The following is a 23,191-nucleotide window of genomic DNA, read 5'->3' as shown; positions in this document are numbered from 1 at the left end:
TTGTCCTAAATTTGAGGAGAATTCAAATCAACATCTGCATAAATCATGGTCTCTGCAGCTCGGCATGTGGTGTATTTTCATGTTTGTTATAGTAAGGTTTGTAGTATCTTTTGAGATCTGAAGGAGGAGGAAAGGGCATGTGAATAAACAGACTTTACTACAGGCTTCATAGTACAGAGCTAAAATAGAGGAAGTGACAGATAATTCTTTCTAAGACTGGAATAATACCGGGCTTTGTAAACCTTAGAAAGTGCAGCTAACAGAAGGATATCTATCACGATGCCCACATTCTAAATCGTGGCTATAAACTGGCTGATGCTCCTGTTGCCTCTGCAGCCCGGTCCGGCCTTGGCGCCGCTCTCGCCTCTGGGGCGCTGCGGGCGGGGCCGGGCCGGGGGGGCCGCGCTGCCGTTGCCATAGCAGCGCCCGCCGCCGCCGCAGCATCCTCCGCAGCAACTTTCCCCCCGGATTAAACGCGAGCCAAGGCGCTCGCGGCGGCCGAGAGGGACGGGACGGGTGGGCGGGGGTCCGTCGCCGGCTGCGGAGCGGCGGCCGCCGCCTTGTCCTGCCCCCCGCGCCTGCGGAGCGCCCGCGCCCCGCCTGCGGCTCCCCTGGGGGCAGCGCGGAGCCATTTTGGCGAGCGGGTGGGCGGAGGGTCCCGGTCCCACTCGGCGCGGTGTCCCGTCTCCCACTGACACCTCCCCTTCTCCGCTCCCGCTCTCACCGGCGGCCGACGCGCGCTCCTTCTGCTTGATCCCGTCCTCACGCAGGAATCGCCCAGCATGCCGATCGCCCACTTGCTGGAGCTATGGAAAGGGATAGAGGTGGAGCCCATGGAGACGGAGGTGAGCGGCAGCGGGGGCGTGCGGCCGCAGCGGTGCTGCCGGACCCCTTTCCCGCCGGGGGGACCACCTCGGTGGCGCTCCAGACCTCACGAAATGGGATGTCATGAGCATCCCTCGCCCGCTGTGCTCGCTGCTGAGGGCGGGGAGCCAGGCGAGGCTCGGGAACCTGTTGCCTCACACGGCGAGCGGTTTGGAGCGGCGGCCGCGGAGCCCGGGCGGTGCGGGATGTCCCGTCCTGACCGGTCCTGTCCTCCCGCCCGCGCCGCACCGGGCTCGGGTCGGAACCGTGCCCCGGGGGACTGGGGTGGCTGGAAAGGAAAGAGCATATACCACAGATGGAAACCCGCAAAGCGGGCTGAGTCGGACTCAGGCTCACATTTAAACATGAAATATGTGATCTGTGATTTGAGGCTCGAATAGGTCCGTGTACCTCACTTGGGTTCTGATTACCCATTTGCCCATTACCTCTTAGCACAAGACTGTGCTTTCTGGATCAAACTGGAAACCCGATACTGTGATAATCAGCTGGCTGCTGTGTTGTGTGTGCTCACCACTTGTCTTGTAGTGTTTTCTTTACCTTCAATCCAAGGTTATCTTGTGTCAAGAGAGGCATCATTCAAGTTCAAGAGGTGTTTGGACAGTGCTCTCAGTCACATGGTGTGATTCTTGGGGATGTCCTGTGCAGGAGTTGGACACTGTGATCCTTGTGGGTACCTTCCAGCTTGGGTTATTCTACGATTTAATGATTTTTGTACTGTAATGGGACAAGGTAGATTCCTGAGTATTTCTGGGACAGTTGAGTAGTGCAAAAAACCCAAAGTATTTCAGGTCAATTGTTTGCAGCACAGGAAACACATTTGTAACGAACAGGTGGTAGAAATAGACGAGTGAAACTTGTGAGGTGTGGGGGGTTTGTGTTTATTTTTTAACACCCTTATACCCTTGTTTGATTGAAGTACTGTAACAGGGCTTTGGTGAGAAGGACAGAGGGGAGTGTAAATTGAGCCAGACAGGTTATGGAGAACACTTGAGTCAAAAGGGGTTGCTGAACAGCAGGAAAGGTTTCATGCAAGGTGTTAGGTTGTACATGTAAACAATACAACAGAAGTGATAATGTGATAGATTATACCAGCACAGCTCATTCTGGAGTCCCTAGGTTAAAAACAAGCTGTGAGGGGCTTGCAGAGGTTTAAATAATGTAATTCACTTCTGAATACTGTCACTTGTTCCACTTTGTGGGATGCAAGGAATCTGAGTGCTAATGCACAGGTTGTAGCTGGGAAACTGTGTATTGTTCCTGATTTTGTTTGAGAAGTCAGCTGACACCTTGTTAAATCCCTTGCACAGTGAGAAGACTTGTATAACTATACTTATGATGAACAGTTTTCTGCTGAACATCATAAAAATGAAAGTCTACCTTTCCACTGACTGGTATTCAAAGTGCATATACATGCCTGTTTTTTTTCTTCCTCCTTCCCTTCTTCCTAAAATCAGTTTCTTTTGTGTGTGTGTGGTGTTTCTCTTTCTAGCCCAGACAGAAAGCACTTCAGTTATTGCTGCTTCTGCTGTCATTTTCTGGGAAAATCTCCTCTGGATCATAGGGTAAATCCTGCACTAAAGCCCAATGTACATTGCCTGGGAAAACATCTTAATATTGTCACCTTTTTTGCTGGTAGAGGACTATTTACACCTCTATTTCAGAAGAAATTGTGAGGATCTCCTTACCAAGTGTGACTGACCCATTGCAATGATAGTTAATCAGATGTGTGGGTTTGTAGCTTTTGGTAGCACTTTTTTTTTAATTTCCTGCTTGCAAGAATAGCGTAGCTGAGCTACCCTCTTCTATCACTTGCTGAGATTTCACTTACCAAAAGTTTAGAGGGTTAAAGAATTACAGGCATAAACTCACGCAGTTTAGATGAGAACAACAGATAAAGCTCCATTTATTGGCTCTATTTATTGCTGTTTCTAAGCACAATAAAGATATGCTATAACTTCAGACCATTTTAGATTGTGCTGTAGATAGAATTACTAAAGTAGTGTTTGCTCAAATCTAGTAAAAGCACATAGAAATTAATTTCATCTCTTGTGGGCTCTTGTCCATGAAGACATTTTTAAACAGCAGAAACATTTACTCTTTAATGAGCTGAATGCAGCTTAAACACTGGTGGTTGTACTGATTCAAGGGAGCTGTCATGGTCTCTGAATCTGTGTGGGATAAAATGTTTTCATGATTGTCTCTAAGTTGTTCTTTTTCACGGAAGCTTTTCACAGATAGCAGACAAGGAGGGAGACAGTATAATTCTTTGATGCATATGGACCTCTTTCTCCTTCCCTTCCTTAATGCCAAAAAACCTTTTAAAACAGAGGCATTTATGAGTGCCTGTGCATGACTCAGGTGAATGACTTGCAGATATTAAAGACAGCTTTTACAGTAAATCAATTGCTTGATTAGGAAGAGTGCATCGAGGGCAAGTTCCATATTATGTTTGTGTAAAGGGAGATTAGAGTGAAATACTGCTGCTTTCACCTGTTGACTCAGGAGGTCATTAATTGTGTTTGACAAGTAAGCAAGAAAATTGGGATATTTGCTGTTCTAGAATTTCTTTGAGAGTAAGCAAAGTTATTGATGCCACTCAAGCTGATGGATAGGATAGCGAATTACAACCTTGGGAATATTTTTCCTGAGAAAAGGTTGTGTGATCAAGATGTATGTAATCTTTCTACCTATTTTCCAAAGGGTTCATCACTTAATGGATTTTAGGTGAGCACAACATTTAAATGGAAGCTGAAATGTTTAGAAGATTTGGTCCTATATATACACACGTATATTCTCTCTTCTCAGCAAGAAATGCTGTTCCATTTCTCTAGTTTTTTTCAGTAATAATCTTTTGCTCTTTATCCATTCTATGACAAATTTGGCTTTAAGTCTTCATCAGCAATTTCAATAGTTCTTTAATCCTGCTTTCTTCTTTTAACATCTTATATATCTTGGAGAAAGCAGGTCCCCATGGATTCAAAGGTTAATTTACCTGTGTAAAGTGTGAAGAATCGAAGAAGCCTGCTATAGTAGTATAAATTGAGAGCAAATTAAATGTCTAAAACTAAATTGACTGTATTTTGTGCTAGGTCTTGGATTAGAATTGTCTTTCTTGGTAACGTATATTTACAGGATTTTTTCCTCCTTTCTCTTCTCTGTTCACTAGAGTGTGGTGGAAGATGCTGCCCTGGATGAAGAACCTGTAAAAGAGGTAAATCAGCTTATTCATGGATCACACAAATGCTAACAAATTATAATATCACCTTCTATCTTCATGAAACAAAATGTCTCTGGTACATATTTTCCACATGCTTCTAGCTGTGAAGATGCAAAGCCAACCCATTTTTTGTCTCTTATTACAAGGTCAAGTGAGGAATAAAAAGATGTGTTCAACTAGAGGCTAGGGAATTTTATTTTACAGATATTGCCTGTGCAGTTTTTCCAAGAAAGAGCACACAACATCTTGAGGTATATAGTTTTTCCTGCAGAGAAGATTTTGTAATGACCTTAAAAAGAGTAGCTATCATATTAACAAGGTTTCTGTATTGTAAATTGTGCATAAGTTAATTCCACATACTATTAAGTTGAAGTCATTACCGCTTGTTCCCTTGGCTGGCTCTTCACCAGAGCAAGACTGAGCTAACCCTTTGCTTCAAGTTAATCTGTTGTTTATATTATTGTAGCACTGTACTATTGTGCTAACTAAAAAAAAAATAAAAAACAACAAACAAAAAAGCCAAATCCAAACCTACAGGAAAAGGTAAGTCTTGCCTCAAAGTGTTTAGATGCCAAATAAGTGATATGAAGATATAAAGCAGGTAAGATCAAATTGTCATTCACTATTACGATGAGTTGAGGGCAAAGCTTGACACTGGTCCCAGGTGTCAGTGCAATGTGCTTCTGGTTTGTGTAGAGTGAACCAAGTGTGCTTGATAGATCATTGGCCGTTTGCTGATGTCAAAAAGCAAAGCAGACTGAATCCCTTCAGGACTAGTGGGAGGCTGCAAAGATGCATGTCTAAGTAGCCACCTTTTGAAGATCAGCTTCCTGGTATCTCTTACTCCTTGAGATATAATGCTTGCCTTTGATGTCTAGTTTTCTGTGCAAGAATGGGTTTCTGTTAATTTTTACTATGTTAAAGGCATAGTTTAACCCCCTAATCATAGGAAGGAAGAGGAAATCTTAGCTTTGATCTCTGAAATGAGTGCAACTTCCAAATGGATTTTTTTTTCCCCCTTTCATTACCATTTCTTAAAAAGAAGAGTAAATTACTCTTTAAAAAGCTTGAGGAAGAAATTAAGTGCAGGTAGACTGGCTCATCGCTTTCTTTGAGGATCTGGCTGAAGATAAAATTTCTGGTTTGTGGGTTTTGGGAGGACTTTTTTTGTGAATATGGCCTCCATTTCCCAAATTAATTTAAACCTAGTTAATGTTCATTGGGGATGCTTCTTATAATTTTCAGTTTTTAAATTTTGCAGGAAAAAAGGGCATGTAATGACTGCTTGGGTAGAAACCTTAATCCTGTGTTCTCATTTTCTGATGTAAGCATTGCAGTGTGCAATTTAATATCTGTAATGGTGTTTCTTTCTGTATGTCTACTCCTGCCTCAGCAGGACAGTTGCAGTATCTGTATGATAAGTGGCAGCATGTATTTGTCTGATTGAAAAGCCTGCTGCACTTGTGCTTTATAAAACACATACACAGTGACCACTAACAAATTATTGACAGTGGAATACCACTGTCCAGTGCAGAAGTAACCCCCCTTTCACTTAACTTTCCATGTGCCTTCACTATACAGTACTACAGAAAAATACAATAAGAAAATCTGACTTTTTCTCCCTTACTCTGCTGCTGCCATGCTATTTCAGCCCTTTGCTGGCTGAGCCTGTAAGCCTCTTCCATTTCTATGAAGCTTCTGTCCTGCTGTAGTGGTATTTCAAGAAAGGACAGTCTACTCTTCAGGTGACTGGTAGCTGTACTGTGCCCAACCCCAAAATTTGGTGTTTTTTTTTTTTTTGTTTTGTTTTTGAGACATTGAAGCATGTCTTAAGGAGTGAATTTAAATCATATAATGCCATGGTTCATACCTGCTTAAAGGATGTTCTTGTAAATAACCTGCCTTAGGCTATGCTGGCCTCCTGCTGTTTCTCCCATGCTGTGTATAGTATGGACAAATGAGATAGAGGTAAAATGCATTATAAAAACTGCCCTTCCCCTTTCTTTTCTGAGATCTGATTCCCCTGTTGATGGATAAATTCTTTAAATGTCTTGGGGGCATAACTTAATGGGATTGTTGGATACAACAAGTTTTCCTGAGACACATCTTGGCCCTAGAGCACTGTGTCAGCTCTGCTCTAGAATTGTCACCCAGATTACTCAAGGTTGCTATCATGAGGGCTTTTTCCTAGGAGGAGGAACATCCCACAGATCCTGTTTGTCCTGCCACAAAAGCAAGCAGATTAGTGGATGGAAATTTCCTTAAGAGGCTTTTATACTCCTGCAGCAGTTCTTGCTTAGACTTGTACAGTTTTTCCTTAAGAGGTTCTTTTTGACAAAAAGGCCTTTTCTTGATAGAGAAGGATAAGTCTGACCATATGTGTTGGTTAGAGACCCTGACATATTTTAGGATGATGTGTCTTGTGGTCTAGTCTAGGTCAAAGTGTTGACATTCTATCTAAACTTCCTTGAAGATGCAGCTGGCAGAAAAACTCTTTACCACATTTTTCTAAAATGAGAGTATATGCAAAACAGCTCCCAGTACTTTGAAATTACAGCATTCAGAAGCTGTCTTGTAATATTGCTTTGAGCTGCTTTACCCTTTCAAGGGGATTTGTATGCTCTAGTTCAAGCATTGCATGGGGCTCTTGGGGAAAGTAGAGGACATATGCAGTTGAAATGCTGATACACAATCAGAACTGCATGGCAGAACTGAAAATGGCAGTATCTAGGCTTACTGTTAACTCCTGTGCAGTTTCCAAAGACATGTAACTTCTGCTGATACTTTGTGCTGATCACAATCCTCTGGGTAGTGTGGTTCAGTTTGTGATCCATCTCACTGTTTGCTTACCTGCTTCAATCAGTGCTTCATCTGTTTGCCTGAGATGATGTGGGAGACAGTCAAAAGTCTTACTTGAAGCCTGCACCTGCATCCTTCAAAATGGTGAAGGCTGCGTTTAAGCAGTTTTCCTCTTCGTATATCTATGGTGACTACAGCAAATAATTTTTTTGTTGTTCAAATGCTTGTGAATTCTTTCCAGAGGGATTTGATTCATCACCCTTCCACATATTGAGGTGAGGCTGACTGGCTTGCAATTTTCTGGATCTTTCTTCTTGAAGAGAGGAACTACATGCTTTCTCACACCTCTCAAGAAGTTTTCCCAATTGCCATGAGTCTTCAGAGTACTGGGAGTGGCCACACAATGATATTGGCCAGTTCCCTCAGCACTCATGGGTATATGTCATCAAGTCCCACATTCTTTTTGCAGGCTATGTTGTGTTTGTTTAAATGCCCCCTAACCTGACCCTCCTCCACCGAAGCCAAATCCTTCTTCCCACCTGTTTCAGGGGCTTTGGAATCCTAAAGGCTCAGAATTACCAGTAAAGACCAAGGCAAAGAAAGCACTGGTACCTTGGCTTTCTTGTATCCTTTGTCACCACCTCTCCTTCCCCACTCAGGAGCAGGACCAAAGGTATTCCTTTTACTGCTGCTAAAACTGTAGCAGTCCTTCTTGTTACTCTCGGTCTGTCACCAGCTTCGATTGTATGTGGGCTTTGGCTTTCCTGACACCATCACTTCATGCTTAATAGTCTTCATGCTCCTCCTGGGCACCTCTGTTTCCTCCATTTATAGATGCTTTTCTTTGCTGTCCAAGGTTTTTTCCTCCTTTTTCATTCATGCAGGCCTTTGACTGCCTTTGTGTGATTTTTTTTTTCTTTTTTTCTTTTTTTTTTTTGTTGGTCAGAGTGGCCAAATCCTGAGATAGGAGAAAGGTGATCCTTGAAAATTATTCAGCTGTCCTGGACTCCTCTTTCTTCCAGGGTCATCTGCCATGGGATTCATCCAAGCAGGTGCCTGGAGAGAACAAAATCTGCTCTGATGAAGTCTACAGTTGGGATCTTGACTTTTGCTTTGCTCTTTTGTCTCAGGATCTTGAGTTTCTTCTCATGATAACTGCAAGAAAAACGGCTCTTGAACTTCAGTCTTGAGCAGTTCTTTCTTTGTTGGGATCAGCTTCAGCAGAACAACTTTCCTTGTTGGCTTGTAGATTCCCTGTATCAAGAATTCATCAGTGCAGCAATCTCTTGCATTGCTTTTGACTTTCAGAAGATACCAGAGAGGATAAAGTGGATTCTTTGAGGATTAAGGTCTGTGCATATAAGGTTTCTTCCTGTTTTCTGAAGAAGGCCTCTGCTTCTTCCTGGACAGGTTGTCTACAGTAGGTGCCTGCCACAGTGCTGAGGCACATCTGTGCTACTGTAATGTTGAACCACCAGTAGCAGCCTCTCTTTTGAAGGGGCTGGAATCGTATTTAGCTACAGAGACAATAGGGAATGTTTCTTGGGATTTGTTTGTTGGGATTTTCACTAGGATTATGTCAAAACAGCTTAACCAGTGCACACAAACACTAGAGTTGCTGGTATATCTATTTCTCCCACAAAAAACCCCAGCAGTGAGCTTAAGGCAGGTCGGAACATTCTGATTTGCAATTGAAAGAGTTGCTTTTGTTGCAAAGTTGGAGACATGGTGGATTTTTTCCAGTAATATCTAGTGAACTTTTCCTTGTGTATCCCACTTCAATTAATTAAAAGTCTCAATACACCTGGTATGGAGTGTTCAATCCATTGTAAAACTAAATGTATGTTGGGGATCATTTTTAATAGAAATAATAAATGCGTAGTGAAGGAAAGTATCTACATCTCAGTGGTTGAGCTTGTAGGTCACAGGTTAGCATGTGTATTGAGGTCCTTCAAACAGAATAACTTTAGTTTTCCACTGCTTTGTGAGTTGTGTGTTGTCAGGAATGATCACAGAACACAAGCCGTTTCTTGGTGTATATGTCTACGCATATATACACACACACAAGAAGTCTGTACCTTATTAAAAAGCTTGGGCTATAAGAGGAGCTTTTCCTTTGACGGAAAAACAAATAGGAAGCTTATCATCGAATGAGTGGTATGGCACAAAGTGTAGAGAAGTACAATTTTGTAATATGATGTAAAAACTTTTGAGGAGGGAAGCCTGGTTCAGGTTGCTAGATGACAGCAACATGTTTGAACATACTGGGTTTTTTTCTTCCTCCAAAACACCAAGCAACCAAACCCAACAACAACCAAACACTCAGAATTAAGGAACCTTGTTTAAGAAAAAGGTTCTAAGTAATGAATTTTTTTTTTTTTTTTTGTATCAAGTAATGCTTTGTAATCACAGTATGTAAGTAATTGTAAGTTCAGATATTGTGCTACACACCTTTCTAAAAGAAAGATTTGTAGGCATCTATCTGGGATGACTTTTGTCTCTCTGTAGAAGTAGATGCTGAGTGAACTCAAATCAAGCCCTTACTGGAAAATTATGATCTTGTATAGATTCTTACAAAATTACACTGGTGATGTATTTAAGAAACAAATTATTTCTCCTTTCCATAGTTCTTTGAGCATGTGGTGTAGGCAGTGTAAGCTGTTCTACTTAAAATTTTTCATTTAAAAAAATAATCTCTATTATTTAGCTCTTATGAAGGATTTGGTAGGTAATAACTTTGTAAATTGATTTTTAAAAACTGTTTTAATTCCCAAAATATATTAATCTACAGTGCCTATAGTCTAACACTTTTTAGAAGAGTAAATAACTGTGATTTGTTTTGGAATGAAGCTGATCAGGCAACCAACAGAATGTTGGTTTCTATTTAATTCCATGAAAAGTAGTGTATAAAAATGTGTGTCCTTGGTAACAATGAAAAGGTTTTTTGTCACTGACTTTGTGTGGCTAAAATGTGAGAGGGGGCAGCTGGGGTCATGGAATGAATGAAATGTCTCCTCCTTCTCTTGCACCCCAGAGCATGTGTTCAGAATCCCAGCAATGAAGGGGAAGCTGGCAAGACAACAGCTGAGCTACACTTACTGAAATAGAATTTTGTTACTTCTGATTCTTTGTAAATTGACTTCTTGTTGTCACTGTCCTCATCAACTGAATTAAGACAGACATAGGGCAGATATCAATATAAAAGGAAAACATTTTTTTCCACTTTTTTTCCTTTCCCTTCCCCCTTGTATGTTTCATACAGCAAATAGAAAACTTCAAATTTTGGGGGGCAAGCAATGTGTAGGGAAACTTATAATCTGAAAGACTTCTGATATTTGAACTTAAACATATAAGTTTAACATCATATATATATATATATATGATATCCCATTCATGTTACCCTTCAGTTCTAGCTGTTTTTATTGCACAGCCTCTTGTTATTTTTTTTAATTACTGCTCTCAGACAGTGTGCTGTTGTGGCTCAGGTGCATTAGAGAGAAGATAACAGCACTTCAAAAGCACTTCTTCAAAAGTCTGTGAACTCTTTTCAGGGTTTTTTCAACCCTTCTGGCTTTCTGCAGCCATTGCTAAATGCTGCTATCTGTGGTGAGTGGCAACCTGCATTGAAGCTATTCTCTCCATGGCCAAAGGGTGACAGATACTGTTTCTCAGAAATGTTGGTCTTTCAGAACCAAAAATGAACTCTGTCTCCATATCCCTTGAGACCCTAAATGAGAAGGTGATGGATTTTCAGCTTGTAGAAAAAGTTCCTGATAATTATAGTTGGCAGCAGAGCTTCCCTTGAGATAATAGCTGATGCTCCCTCCTACTGAAGTGTCACTTTTACACATGTTGGCTCTGATCTTCTTGATCTTCTTCAATTCTTTATTGAATCAGGACCTTGGTGTGGTGGTTATTTCACCTCTGTTCCTGGTACTCCAGGAAGCACTGATGCAGTGGGGTGCTGCTACCTGCAGAGTTCAAGGATGATGCATAGGGGAGTGTGGCTTTTGTTGGTGTGTTTTCAGTTTTGTGCTGGATTTTTAAGTTTGCAGTGTTTAGCAATTGAACAAACAGCCAACCAACCAAGTGTTTTTTTCCTAAGTGGACACTAAAATGGCCAACTCTGATTTAATCAGTTAGACAGTCACTTGGGTGCATAACAAGTATATTGTGTTTGGAAGCTTTGAAAATAAACCTTGCAGACTGCACTGCAGTGGTCACAACTGAGCAAATGTCATGCTGAACAGGGAAAAAACGTTCTGACAGTATTTTCAAGATGTAAAATGCCTCATGGAATTAGGGCCCTTGATTTTGAACAAGGGTTATTACTTAAGACAAAAGAAAGTTCATCTGGGGAAAACCATTCCCTAATGAAAATAATCTTGTACCATAATGGCAGCTGGTGCCCAAGAGTGTGCTGGCTGTGAGTGAATTGTGTCATCAGGAGAGATGAGTCACTTGACAGTCCCTGGAGTCAAGGATAAATTGCTTCTGTGATGAGTATGGTGTGTTATTTAAAGTGGAAACAAACTACAGTTTACACACAGATGGTTACAACTCTAGGGTGAGAAAATCCATTTTTCTTCATTACAATGAAGTGGAAGTCAATTGTTTTACTTTTTTTCGTACTAGATTGCTCTAATTTTCTTGCTCACACTGTGGTTTGTTCTCTCCTTAGAACATAGTGTTTTGTGTTGAAATGAGAGTTCTTTCTTTGAATCTTCTTCTCTCCTTTACTGCTACTTCCAAGGTTTATAAATAACTTTCACCAAAGGAAAAGTAATGTGACAAAGAAGCAAGACGAGCACTGTTATTTTGGAAGAAAGTCTTCTTCTGACTGCTTTCTTCCAAAGATTTGATAGGAAAAATCAGAAGGTAGCTCTAAATCTAAAAAAAAAGAAAAAGAAATTTAAAAGTATATTCTCAAATGGGCATGGTTAGACACAGAAGAGTTATGTTGTTACTGAAGATGTCAAGTATTAGGCTTCTGTTTCTAGGTAGCTATGTGCTTCATGGTGCAATTTATTTTTTTCAAGACTTGACCAGTTTTCCCTGCTGACTTGAAAGGGAGCTTTTGGTAATGAATTAGTCTGGCTGCATTTTGAGCAAATGAATTACACTTGCAGAAGTTCTGTGTTTATAGAATGTGTGATCAGCGCATGGGCATGTTTATGGCACTCAGGGTTTCACAAAGATTATATTGACATTTACAAGTGGCATGTGAAATACTCAGAGCAGCAACAAAAACAACACTGCATAAGTTCTAGAAGTCAAGAAGGAAGGCAAATTATCTCTTCTTAAGCGCCCACATGCTTAAAACTACCAGATGCTTTGTCTCATCTGGCCAATTATTTCTGAGAGGTGGCCAGAAAAGTCACGCTGCGTGTCACCTCTGTGGAAGAGGTTTGCTTCAACACCAGGGAAGTGTGGGGCTGAATATAAAGACCTGATGTCTAGGGCTGCAGGTGGGTGTTTTTACAATATTGTGTCTGTGAAGTTAACTGCAAGTTCCCAGTTGTTCAAAACTTTGATCCAGCATCTACGTAGAATTCCTGAATTCTACATAGAATTCTAAGTTTCTTGAAGCGTAGGTATCATGATCAAATGACCTCTTTGTAATTAGGCAAGGTAGAAACCTGAGGTCTTCTAAACATTTCAATTTTGGATGTGAGAAGCTTAGTAAATGATAAATTCTACCCCTGCTCAGACCTGTTTCATCAAAAGTGGATGTGGATTTCCTGTTTACTATTTTAGTCTTTATTTTGTATGTGTTTTCTCCCCTTTTTAATTGTGTGAGGTCAGTAATTAGAGTGATTGCTAGGCTTGTTTAGTCTGGTCTAGAATTAGTCTTTCTGATGACAAACTTCAAACAAAAGAAAAAGAGAGGGAATGCATATGGGTACTAACTGGCATTCACATATATGATGGATGATTGAAGCACAGTCTGTCCCTTTCATGGGTATCTTTTGTTATTTGGGATGGTTTGGGTTTTAAGTGTGCAGATTAGGCATATTTATTCATATTTAGCACTTGAACAAGTAGTCTGACCCTTGTGTACACTAGCAACCACTGTTCTCACCTCCAGTAATCAGTAACGGAGGGGTCCTCAGTATTTACTAATCTAAAACTCTATCTCTTCAGTCCAATTCTCAATTTCAACTGTGGTGAAAAGGTAATACTAGTATATGCTTAGCAATAGATCTTATGGAAGCAAACATTCCAAACAGAACAACGAGCAGCATGGTACTGTTAATGCTGATATACTCTTGCACATGAGACCTGTCATTTGAGTGGGTTGCTTCCTGGTTTGTGCTATTAATCATGCATGTTTAGTTGGTATCATCTCCTGCATTTCCCTATAAAAAGTTTTCTATTATGATGAACAGTCTCTCAAGACTCTTTGTACAGTATATATTACAGCAGCTTTTAATGTGATTTGCTTTATTTCTTTTTTAAGAAAGCTAAGGGTTGTGAGTCACCCTTCCTATAAAGGAAGCTGTTACAACAGAATTAAACTGCATAAGTAGTGTTATGGTTATGTCAGTGAGCCTCCTCCAAGTGTCTGTCATCTGAAAACTGTTGCTGAAATCCTGCTTGAAATGCTGCAGCAGTGGTCTTGAAGGCTACTCTGAGCACTCTGCACAGCTGAATAGGGAGGACATGGTGAGGGGGGTGTATTGTATTTATTTATCTATTTATGATTTTGGTTTAAAAAGTCTTTGAAATGCTTGGTCCCTTCGTCTCTTTTCAAGTCATTTTGTGAGGCTCCTTAGAAGGGGGAAGAGTAGTGGTAGAAGGAGGGCTAAGTTCTGTTCCAAAAATCAAAGCTAGAGCAAGGTGATACTTAGTGATTCCCGGCTTCCTCACTGCAGTATTCCTGACTGTACCTGAAACAACGGGCCTCTGAGGTGAGGTCTGTTTAGAGCCTGTCCTGCAGCAGAACTGCAGAGAAGCTGTTTGCAGAGGTGGAGATGATGGGTTTTCTCCAGAGGGAAGTTCTCCTAGGGCAGCATCCTTTTGGCTGTTCTGCTTGTCAGAAGGAGCCTTGGTTCCTTGGCCCTGTGGGTGCCAAGGAAGGTCAGGGCCCTATCCCAGCAGGGCTGTGTGCTAGGTAGGTTGATTCACACAGGTGTTCTTGGGAGTTCCTTCTTAAGCAACTGTCTGGGTTCTCCACAGATGCCTGAAGTGATCTCTTGTACTGTTAGCAGTGAAATACTTGAAGAAAATGACAAATCTGTATGCCTAAGCCTGGTATGTATAATGCTGTTAACTTTCAGGAGAAAATTGAAGAATTACTCATTTCTTCGAAATTTGCTAGGGGTGATGTAGATTAGATGCACAGGACACATCTGACCCAAAGAATTGAGTCACAAGATCTGTTGGGGTAGGAGATTTGTGTTGTGTGTCTGGATTTATTTCTATACCTGATTGGTTATCTTGAATTGCCTTTTGTCAGTTTTCCTAGCCTGGTATAAGCACACCTCAGGGAGGGGAAGGTAGCCCTGAAGCTTCAGAGTATGCGTCTGGTTTCACAGAGACTTCTTCTGGAAATGGCGTATGAGAAGCAATCTTATTGCTGATATTAATGTGTTTCTGTGAATGACAGGCTTGTTGAAAGGGAGATTAACATAGCTCACAGATCTGAATAGTATTTGTCAGTTTGCAGTGTGTAGTTTGTTTACTTCTGTAAACAGACAAGTGATCAAATCCCATAAATATCTGATTCCAGTCTCCAACAAATATTTAAGCAGTAAAGCACAATGCTAAATAAATATGACTTGATATCCAGGCTCAATGCATGTCTTGTACATGATGTTATTGTGGATGTAAAGGTGAATGAAAAGGTGTAAGAAGGTGACAGCCTTTCCTTTCTTACATACTTGTTTGATTCAGGCTTGGTTTAGGGTTGCATAAAGAGTTTTGCTGTCTGATAGCTCAGCGCTGGTAGCCATGGTGAGGAGTTCAGCATTGTTCAGATTAAAAGTGTGGGAATGGTAAAGGATTAATCTTTCCTTCTACAGGGTAGGTGTGGCCACCTGAAGCCTCAAATGCATTAGTGGGACAGATCCTGAAAGTCAGTACAGCCTCTGCCACAAACATCTCTTTTAGCCACCTGTTTAACGCCAGTGCCCGTTAGGACAAGGGAGGGCAGTAACTGCATCTGGCAGGATGTTTCTTAATGGTTTCAACTTGACCAAGGAAGCAAATCCAAGCATGCCTGTGAAAAACCTTATCTACTGCTGTTCATGAGGACCTCTGATGATCTTATACCTTTGTTCTGCAGAACATATGCCCTCAGTTGTACAACTTTCTGCTGGTTGAAATGGTAACAGTGAGATCCTGACTGTGTGACGATTGTTTGTCTGTGTCTCCTTGTCTAACATGGTAAGCTAGTCATCCTGGAGGTCAGGATGCTGAGGATAGAGGGGGATACACTAACAGCACTGTGGGTGTGTGGAGGTTTAGTTGCAATATGAAATATCTGAAGTAGTTTATAAGGGTGCAGAGGACAATGACTGCACTTTACTTGTGTTTCTTTGCAGCCAGCTAGTGGGGTGTATATAGGTTTTTTTTATGTGTTACTGGTCTCCTTTTTTTTTTTTAAGGGCATGAGGGGGCTGATTTATAGCACATCTTGTGGATGTTCTGCGGATCCTTTTAAACAAAATTTCTGTTGCACATTTTTCTGTGGTCTTGTGGGACCTCAGAGCTCTCTTCTGTGTTCTTAATTGCTTTAGCTCATTGCTGTTAGCAGTGGGAGTGGGCAACCTGTGGACAACAGGATAATGCACATACATGTGCATAAGAGTTTTTATTTTAGCATCAGGACTATATTGTGCAAGTTTGGTCTCTTTTACTAGTAGTTTATCTCAATAAAGGAGCTCAGGATAGTGCAGTGCATAATATGTCAGGTAACAGCATGGTAACCACTGAGTACATACAGTGATGACCCAAAAATTGTGCTACTGACATCATTACCACTACCTCCTTGTCCTTGACGTTCCACCCTTTGTTGGAAGAAGACATCTTCTTTGTAGAAGACACTGAAGGGGGAGAGCAGTAGATGAGTGTTGCAGTGTCAGTGGCAGCACAGTGAGGATTAGCAGAGGGCTTGATGTCAGTGCCTTGGCAGTGATGGGTTGGTGCAGCCTCTGGGCTTCAGGTCAAGGCAGGGCTCTTCTCCCTCCCCCTTGCTTCCTACCTGGCCCTATTACTACATTGGCCCATGAAGTAAAGAGTATCCTCCTGAATCCATGCTTCAGTAAGTAATGGTTCAGCTCCAGAAGTAAGCAGTTTAGTTTTTTTGTTGCTTTGAGTTTGGTCCTGTGATCTAGCTTCCATGATTCATACTCCTGCTTGCCAACTGGAGTTAGCATAAGGCTTAATTAAACGTGTAAAACATTTTGAACTTAGTGAGTCATTTTCCTGAAATATGCTGCATGTAGCTGGCAGACTTGCCCACCTTTTTGGTTCTCAGAGCCAGCTTTGAATAAATAATTTGGGCAGGAGGTGAAGTATTTGGTGTGCATACTGTCAGCCTTGAAGCACCTGTGTAAAAAGAATATTTAATAACTTAAAAATGCTCAAGATGAACAGACGTATACTTAGTGTGCAAATGAAGAACACGTGTTTTTTTGTTTGCTTTGAGTTTTTCATATTTAACTTTTCTAATGGCATAGATGCTAGTTAACTGTACACTGGGATCTGATTGCAGGTACAGAGTGGTTTGGTGGGGCAACTTCTCTTGCCCATGAAATGCTTTAAAGCAGAGTTGACCTTGTGGAATATCTAGAGCTATGAAAAATTCTTGCTGCAGGTTTGAAGTGATGCCTTCATCAGTTTGCCAGGTTTGGTGCTGTGACTGTGCTGGTTCTTGGAAGTTGGTGTAAGGACATGGGCACAGCACATTTTGAGCTGTCTGGCTCTTAGCTCCCACCCACTGTGCCTGGAGTTGAAGGTCTCCTGGCTATTGCAGAGTGGGCTGAAGCAGGCTTAAAAACCAGAAATGCCTTCCATGTTGCTTTTATGCTATTGTGTTTGGGTTTTATGGTTGTGTGGGGTTTTTTTTATTTTTGGGGGTTGGGAGGGTGTGTGTGTAGTTTTGGTTTTATGGGGGGGGGGGGCAGGTTTTATGAGTTTTTTTTAGTAGTCTGTATCTGGTACCTGTTCTCTAAATATTACTACTAGTCTTTGCCTTCAAAACATTACAACTCTTTCACTGTATTTCTTACTATCTGGGTAGTCTTTAAAAGTGCATTGCAAGTGTAGTTACAGGCAACAAGTGGCCAAAACAACTGTTACCATCTGGCTGGTGACTTAAACAACTGTGACTACCAGAGAACACTTTGTGAGCCTTCTTTTCCACTGGCTTTTCTTATGACTCAGTTACAAATGTTGGGTAAAGGTGCTTCTGGCAACTTTGCTGGAGATATTAAAGGAGAAAGCTTGTTGTCCTATGTCAATCTACAGAGTCTCCTCTTAAATTTGATAATTTTGTGCTTGGTATAGTATTCCTTACCCTTGCTGAAAGTCTTAGACTTCAGTTTGACTGCTAGAAAGACAGCTATGTGTCATAAGTAAGCTATAAGCTTACTTACATGTCACTGACCAGCACGAAAAGCATGTGCGCAGACCAAATGCTTCCAATGTGCTTAGGAGGCTGATTTGAGCAGAGAATCATCCCCTTGAGAAGACATACGGTTTCTCAGCTGTACAGCTCGGATGAGGTGAGGCCCTGGGAGAGAAGTGGATCATTAAAATACTGGTTTGCCTAGCTTGTTCTTTCTACCTGTTTTTTACTCTTTAACTAATGTGGATGGACCCTGCATGAAGACTTGGAAGAGCTGCTTTTTATGAGATGAAGCAGCTCTGAGTTCCTGGCTGACCCCTGGGGGAAGCATTTAATGGCACAGTAAGTGCTACATGAGGCTGATGCTGACAGCATGAGAAGCAGAGTAAGTCTCTAGCTGTCTGGAAATAATGGCTTGTGCAATTCTGAACAGGAGATCTAACTTGGATTAGGGTGTTTCTTTCATAGTAATAAAAAACCTGGAGGATGGGGAGCATCTGCAAATCCTCTTCAGCAAAGAATACAGGTGCTGGATACCTTCCTTGTGGTGGCTCAGGGTGATTACAGTCTGAACTTCTGTCTGCAGCTGACAGGGAAATTAGACGTTTTGCTTTTATCACAGGGAATGGAGAAACCCTCTGAGATTTGTGCTTTTGATTTTTTTGCCAGAGTATCTGGAGATGTCTTGGAAAAATTGGGGTAGCCCTTCCTGCACTGTTTCTTTTAGCTGTTATTTCTTTGGGAGTTCTACTTAGGCATCATGCAATGTCCAGATATACTGTTGATCACTTGAATTTAGAGCCACTAACTTGCATTGTTAAAACTGTCTTTCACCTCTAAAAGGTAAAAATAAAGGAAATTTAAGATTATGTATAGAATACTGATAATTTTTTTTCCTGTTAGGCAATGTTTTCAGAAAATATAATGAAAAGTGGAGTTTGACCTGATCTCGTGACTGTATAGCTTAAAGATAAGAAATACTGGAAGATTTGCATATTGGGGTTGGGAGTGTATAGTGTTCTGTACTCAAGTCTCCTTGCTTATGGTCTCATCAACAACAAGCCCCCCTTTAGCCCTTAAGTTTCTGGCATAGGGACTGTTTCTGGGCCTGAATAGCAGATTTTTCTGCTGAAACTTGTGTCTGAAGACTGCGTGCTGCAGCTTTTTAGGGGAGAGATAGTTGTCCTCTCTATAAAGAAAGGAGACTTGCCTTGGGGCCCAAAGTTTGACATGGAGATTTCAAGAATAATTTGTTTTCCTCCTGTTGGAAAAATATTGTCCTTATGAGGTTAGGAAAAAGTAAGGAGTTTGGCATGCTGTTTGTGGGCAGTCAGGTGACTGCTGCTCTGGGCACCCGAATCTGTCTGCACATTGCGTACGGCATGTTATTGTAGCCAAACGATCGATTCAAGACTGAAATGAGTAACCTAATGGTTTCTTCTTTCTGAAACAATTTTGCTTCATATATAGTAGCATAAATTCTAGAGTATATCTGGAAAGTAGAAGCAAAAGAGCTTGCAGTGTGACTTTTCCAGTTCTTACAACACAGCTAATGTGTGAGACCAGGATCAATTTTCCTCACTGCTTGAAGACATGGAATGCACCTAACTCCTTCCCCAGGTGAGTGTCCTGAGGAGGCTGACTGCCCTTTGCTGCTTTGGTCTGTGTGAATCAGCAGAAATATCCAGTGACTGAAGATGGTACCAGCTCTATACAAGGGATTAAATAATTTGCATGTGTTGCTGTGGCACAACATGAAATTTCACAGGCTTACCAGACTTAGTGTTGTGATGGGTAAATGTGACTTTTGCTTAAGCAAAGCAGAGATTTAATTGAGGTTTCTGAATATTACCCTGATGACATGGATTCAGACATACTCAGGTCAATGACCTTTTTAGCATAACATGATACTTGGAAACATTCATAGGCAAAAGGGCCAAATGAAGGAAAATGCACCTCCATCTGTGGTATTGGAAGTATTGCCTCTTCTGTCCTGTGTTTATATTAGTCACAAACATCTTAAGTAACTGGGTTGTGGGTTTGGGGTTTTTTTTTGTGGGGGTGAGGTGGAAATGACACAGGCACGCTGTGTACACTTTGTGTCTCTTATCTGAATACATCACATTCTTGTAAAGTGCATGCTGAAATAATTTCAGATAACATGATGTACATTTCCTACCAGGTGCTGCTCTGCAGCTGGTTGTGATATTTCTGCAGCTGTGGGACAGAAAGGTTCAGTCTCAGGAGCAGATATGTGATGACAGCACGAGCTTTAGCTAATAAGTGTGTACTCTGTGTGGAGACCCTAACCCATACTACTTAGGATGTTGTAATATTTTCTTGAACTAGCTAGACTGAAGCTGGCAAATAAACTGCAATCACATCTCCTAAGTAGGGTGTGGACATGACTACAGTCTGTTGCCATGGGGACAAAGATGAGTCCCATTTTATAGAATTGTACTGAAAACTGCTGTACCCCAGCAGTGCATGACCAGTAAGCAAGCAGTTATGCAGCAGTCTTGTTGAAGGATGTCAAAGTTGATCGCCTTGATTAGATCTTAAAGCTGTTCTAGGGAAGCAATGTGTACAATCACACTGATCAGACATCCCCACAGTATGAATACTGTGGCCAGCTTCAGTCAGGCTGGAAAGAGGAGTAGGCACATAGACCTCTGTTCTTAAAGATTTTGTGAGTGTTGACAAATGAGCAGAGAGATTCAGAGCAGTACCCTACCAAGGGATGGAAAGGCAGAACTGTACCTGGCCACAAGTCAGTGTGTATTATTCAATACAATAAGCAGGTTAGGAAATCTGTGTGCTAAGTCTCTGTCCAGAAAGGCAGAAGGAGGAAAGAAGTCCAAGAAGCAATAGTCATAGGTCTGTTGAGAAGCAGGCTCTACTAGTTCTGCTTCTTGCAGAACAACTTTGACTTACCTTTTTTCTCGGAAATTTCATTTTCCTAAAAGCAAGTACAGAAATCTGTTAGCTGCTTTATTTCCCTACGGAAACCCGACTGCACTTACTGCAGCCATGTGTTGACCTGTTTTTTAACCTTTCTTAGATTTAGTTACAAGACTATCCCAGCTTTAAGAGAGCACATTTTAAAGACAAAGCATGTCGTTTCTTTATTTTTGTCCGTGAGAACAGAAAGCTGTTTTTATTCTTGTTCTTTGACCGCTATGCACGTGCGACCCTTAGTAGTCTAGAAGGAAAACGCAGCACTTTGGGAATACCTGTTCCCTGTGTGTGCCTGAACCTGGCCATACTGGGGCAGGACTGACACCTAGTGTGGGCTGGGTGGAACTGAACATTCAGCTCATGAAGCTACTGCAAAGCTCAGTAAAAGTTACTTGAAGCTTTGGATGTCGCAGAGCTTTTGATATATAAGTTTTCAGTTTGGACATCTGACAGCTCACTTGTCCCTTTGCTCATCTTTCCAGCTGCTAGCAGAGATGCTGCTGTAGTGAACAACCATAGCAGCTGGAAAACGTGGTCCCCTTTTTACCTGACTTCCTTCCCCAGCTGGCTGATTTTAGGCCATCAGACACATTTCTGTGTTATGTAAGACAGTAATTCACTGTATTTTCTACAGATGGAACTGCGGAACTGCTGCATTCATGTTACAGTAATACTTTAGGCGTTGAAGATGGTACTTGTACTGCTGAGACTAATGCAATACTATGCCTTTTAATAAGTGGTAACTCTTGAGTGTCTTACCCTCTTGAAGAAAAGAGAGCAAATCTTGGAAGGTTGAAAAAAATCCAAAAAGCAGGGTGAAACTTAACCATGGCAGCTAAATATTTCTAATATTGAATTTAAGCTATTGCAGAGCTTCCAGATAAAATTTTTCATATCTGTGTTTTAAATTGATGTGATGTCCTGTATCACTATACCCCAGTAAACTGGATGTGGTGTAAGTCTGTTGCAGATGGTAACTCTGAGTTTCGTCATAGAGAATAACTATCATAGCTGTAATTGTTTACTTTATTGTAGCAAGACTTTATCTTAATTACATGTATACACATACCTCAGTCAAGTGTTAAAAGAAACAGCTCTCCCTTTCTCCAGATCCTGCCCTTGAAACATGCCCCAGGTGATAATTATCTTATTTCTGCCAGAGAGTCTAAGACAAATCTGACTTTGGACTGACTTCTTTGAGCATGTGTTTCATCTAGGTCACCTAGTTGTTAGTGGTTGTTTGAACTTAAATGATTTTAAGAATTGGGGCTTTAGCCACTGTTTTCCCCCTGTTCTTGCTTTGAACAGTGAGGAAGGATAATTCTGTTTCTTAAATCATAGCCTGCTATTTCAATGGAAGGTGCAAGGGGGATATGCTGGTTGTTTCTTAAGTAAATAAATAACCACATTTTCAACTCCAATGTTTGGAACACCATCACAGCAATATTGCAGTCCACAGTAACTGTGGTGCAGCACAGGGATCTGGCAGGGAGACTGGCGCTGGGTAGCCTGAGTACAGCTGAGTTTGACAGGGTTGGCATGCAATTTGGGATGCTGTGACTGGCTGACACATATTAGTCCCAGTGTCATAGACCTCAGTTCAGGTCAATGGAAAGCTGCAATCAGGCATTTTGATATTTGTGGTATATACATTCATTGTAAATCTTTACATTTCTTAGTCTCGGCAATTCCATCTTTTAATCCTGTTTGTGAGATCTGTAACCCCTTATTTGAAGGAGCAACAGCAGTGGCACGAAGGGTAGCTTGTTATGAGATTCTGAGCATGTTTGTTTCCATGAGATGGGCCCCTTAGGAAGAAATGCATTAGGAAGAAGGGACTTGCCACCTCATCTTATGTGGCTGCCTGTGGCAACATGCCACCTCAGATGCCACTACCCTGCAGCAAGGGCCTTGCTTTGCACTACAAGCTATAACCTATAACCAGCCCAATGGAATTATTCCGGGGTAATGAGGAAGCTTGTTAAGCTTGCAATAACTTCATCCAACAGTAGAGGTCTGTCTTGTTTGGCAAAAGGTTTTTTGTCAGTTAAGAGTGTATGAGAATTTGGGTAGCTTTTCAGTCGTTTTCATGGTGGAGTTTTCTTTTTGTTTCTTTGAATACCAATTTAAAGTTTTTTTAATGCTAAGAGCTGGCCCGAAAGTGCAGTGTGCACTTAAGTGAATCACATTTGCAGTAGCTGGAGAACTCTGGCAATCACTGAGCTGGTGTGAGAAGCTGTAACTGGAAGCTGAAGCTCCCCTCCCCAGACCCAGTACTGAGAAGAGACACAGAAACTGCTGGCAGATTTTTGGAAGTGGGGAAGTGATTTTTTACACACTGGGAAGGGAACTTGTCCTTCTCTTGTAGTTTTCAAGTCAGAACTGTATTACTTTCTAGAAAATTGGCTTTAGCCAAACCCCAGTTATTTGGCTTCAGATAGGCACAAGTGGATGAAAGTTCATGGCTAATGTTAGACAGGAATTGTTATAGCAGATGAGTGTAGGTTTTTTTCTTCTAATGTTAACGCACAAAACTACAAAGCTTCTGCCAGAATTTGTGTCTTTCAACCCAAATCACCTTTAAGTATTCTCCATATCCAATTACCTGTTACATCTGTGAATGGAGAGATTCTGTACAGTCTAGAAATGGTTTCACAAGCTCCTAAAAGCACGGGTCTCTAGTGTGGGTTTTCTGTCACTTAACTCAAACCATCTCTAGTTCATTATCTATCCATTAAGGTATGCAATCTTTTCTTCAT

General features: G+C 41.4%; 1 protein-coding gene across 1 annotated transcript in view; it reads left to right on the top strand.

The window, feature by feature from the left end:
- Positions 1-685: 685 nt before the first annotated feature.
- Positions 686-23,191, top strand: part of RPS6KA2 (ribosomal protein S6 kinase A2) — a 285,949-nt gene continuing 263,443 nt past the window's right edge. Inside the window, exons 1-2 of the mRNA XM_042025102.1 lie at positions 686-845; positions 4,052-4,096. Coding sequence (XP_041881036.1) covers positions 783-845; positions 4,052-4,096 — 108 coding nt within the window. The 5' untranslated portion in view covers positions 686-782. The remainder of the gene's footprint in view (positions 846-4,051; positions 4,097-23,191) is intronic.

The sequence above is a fragment of the Corvus kubaryi genome, unplaced genomic scaffold (genome assembly GCF_017639235.1).
Source record: "Corvus kubaryi isolate FWS band 111438036 unplaced genomic scaffold, C.kubaryi_AGA036_p1.0 37266, whole genome shotgun sequence".
NCBI lineage: Eukaryota > Metazoa > Chordata > Aves > Passeriformes > Corvidae > Corvus > Corvus kubaryi.
Note: the sequence above shows the minus strand (reverse complement) of the source record. Positions and strands in the feature narration are given on the sequence as shown.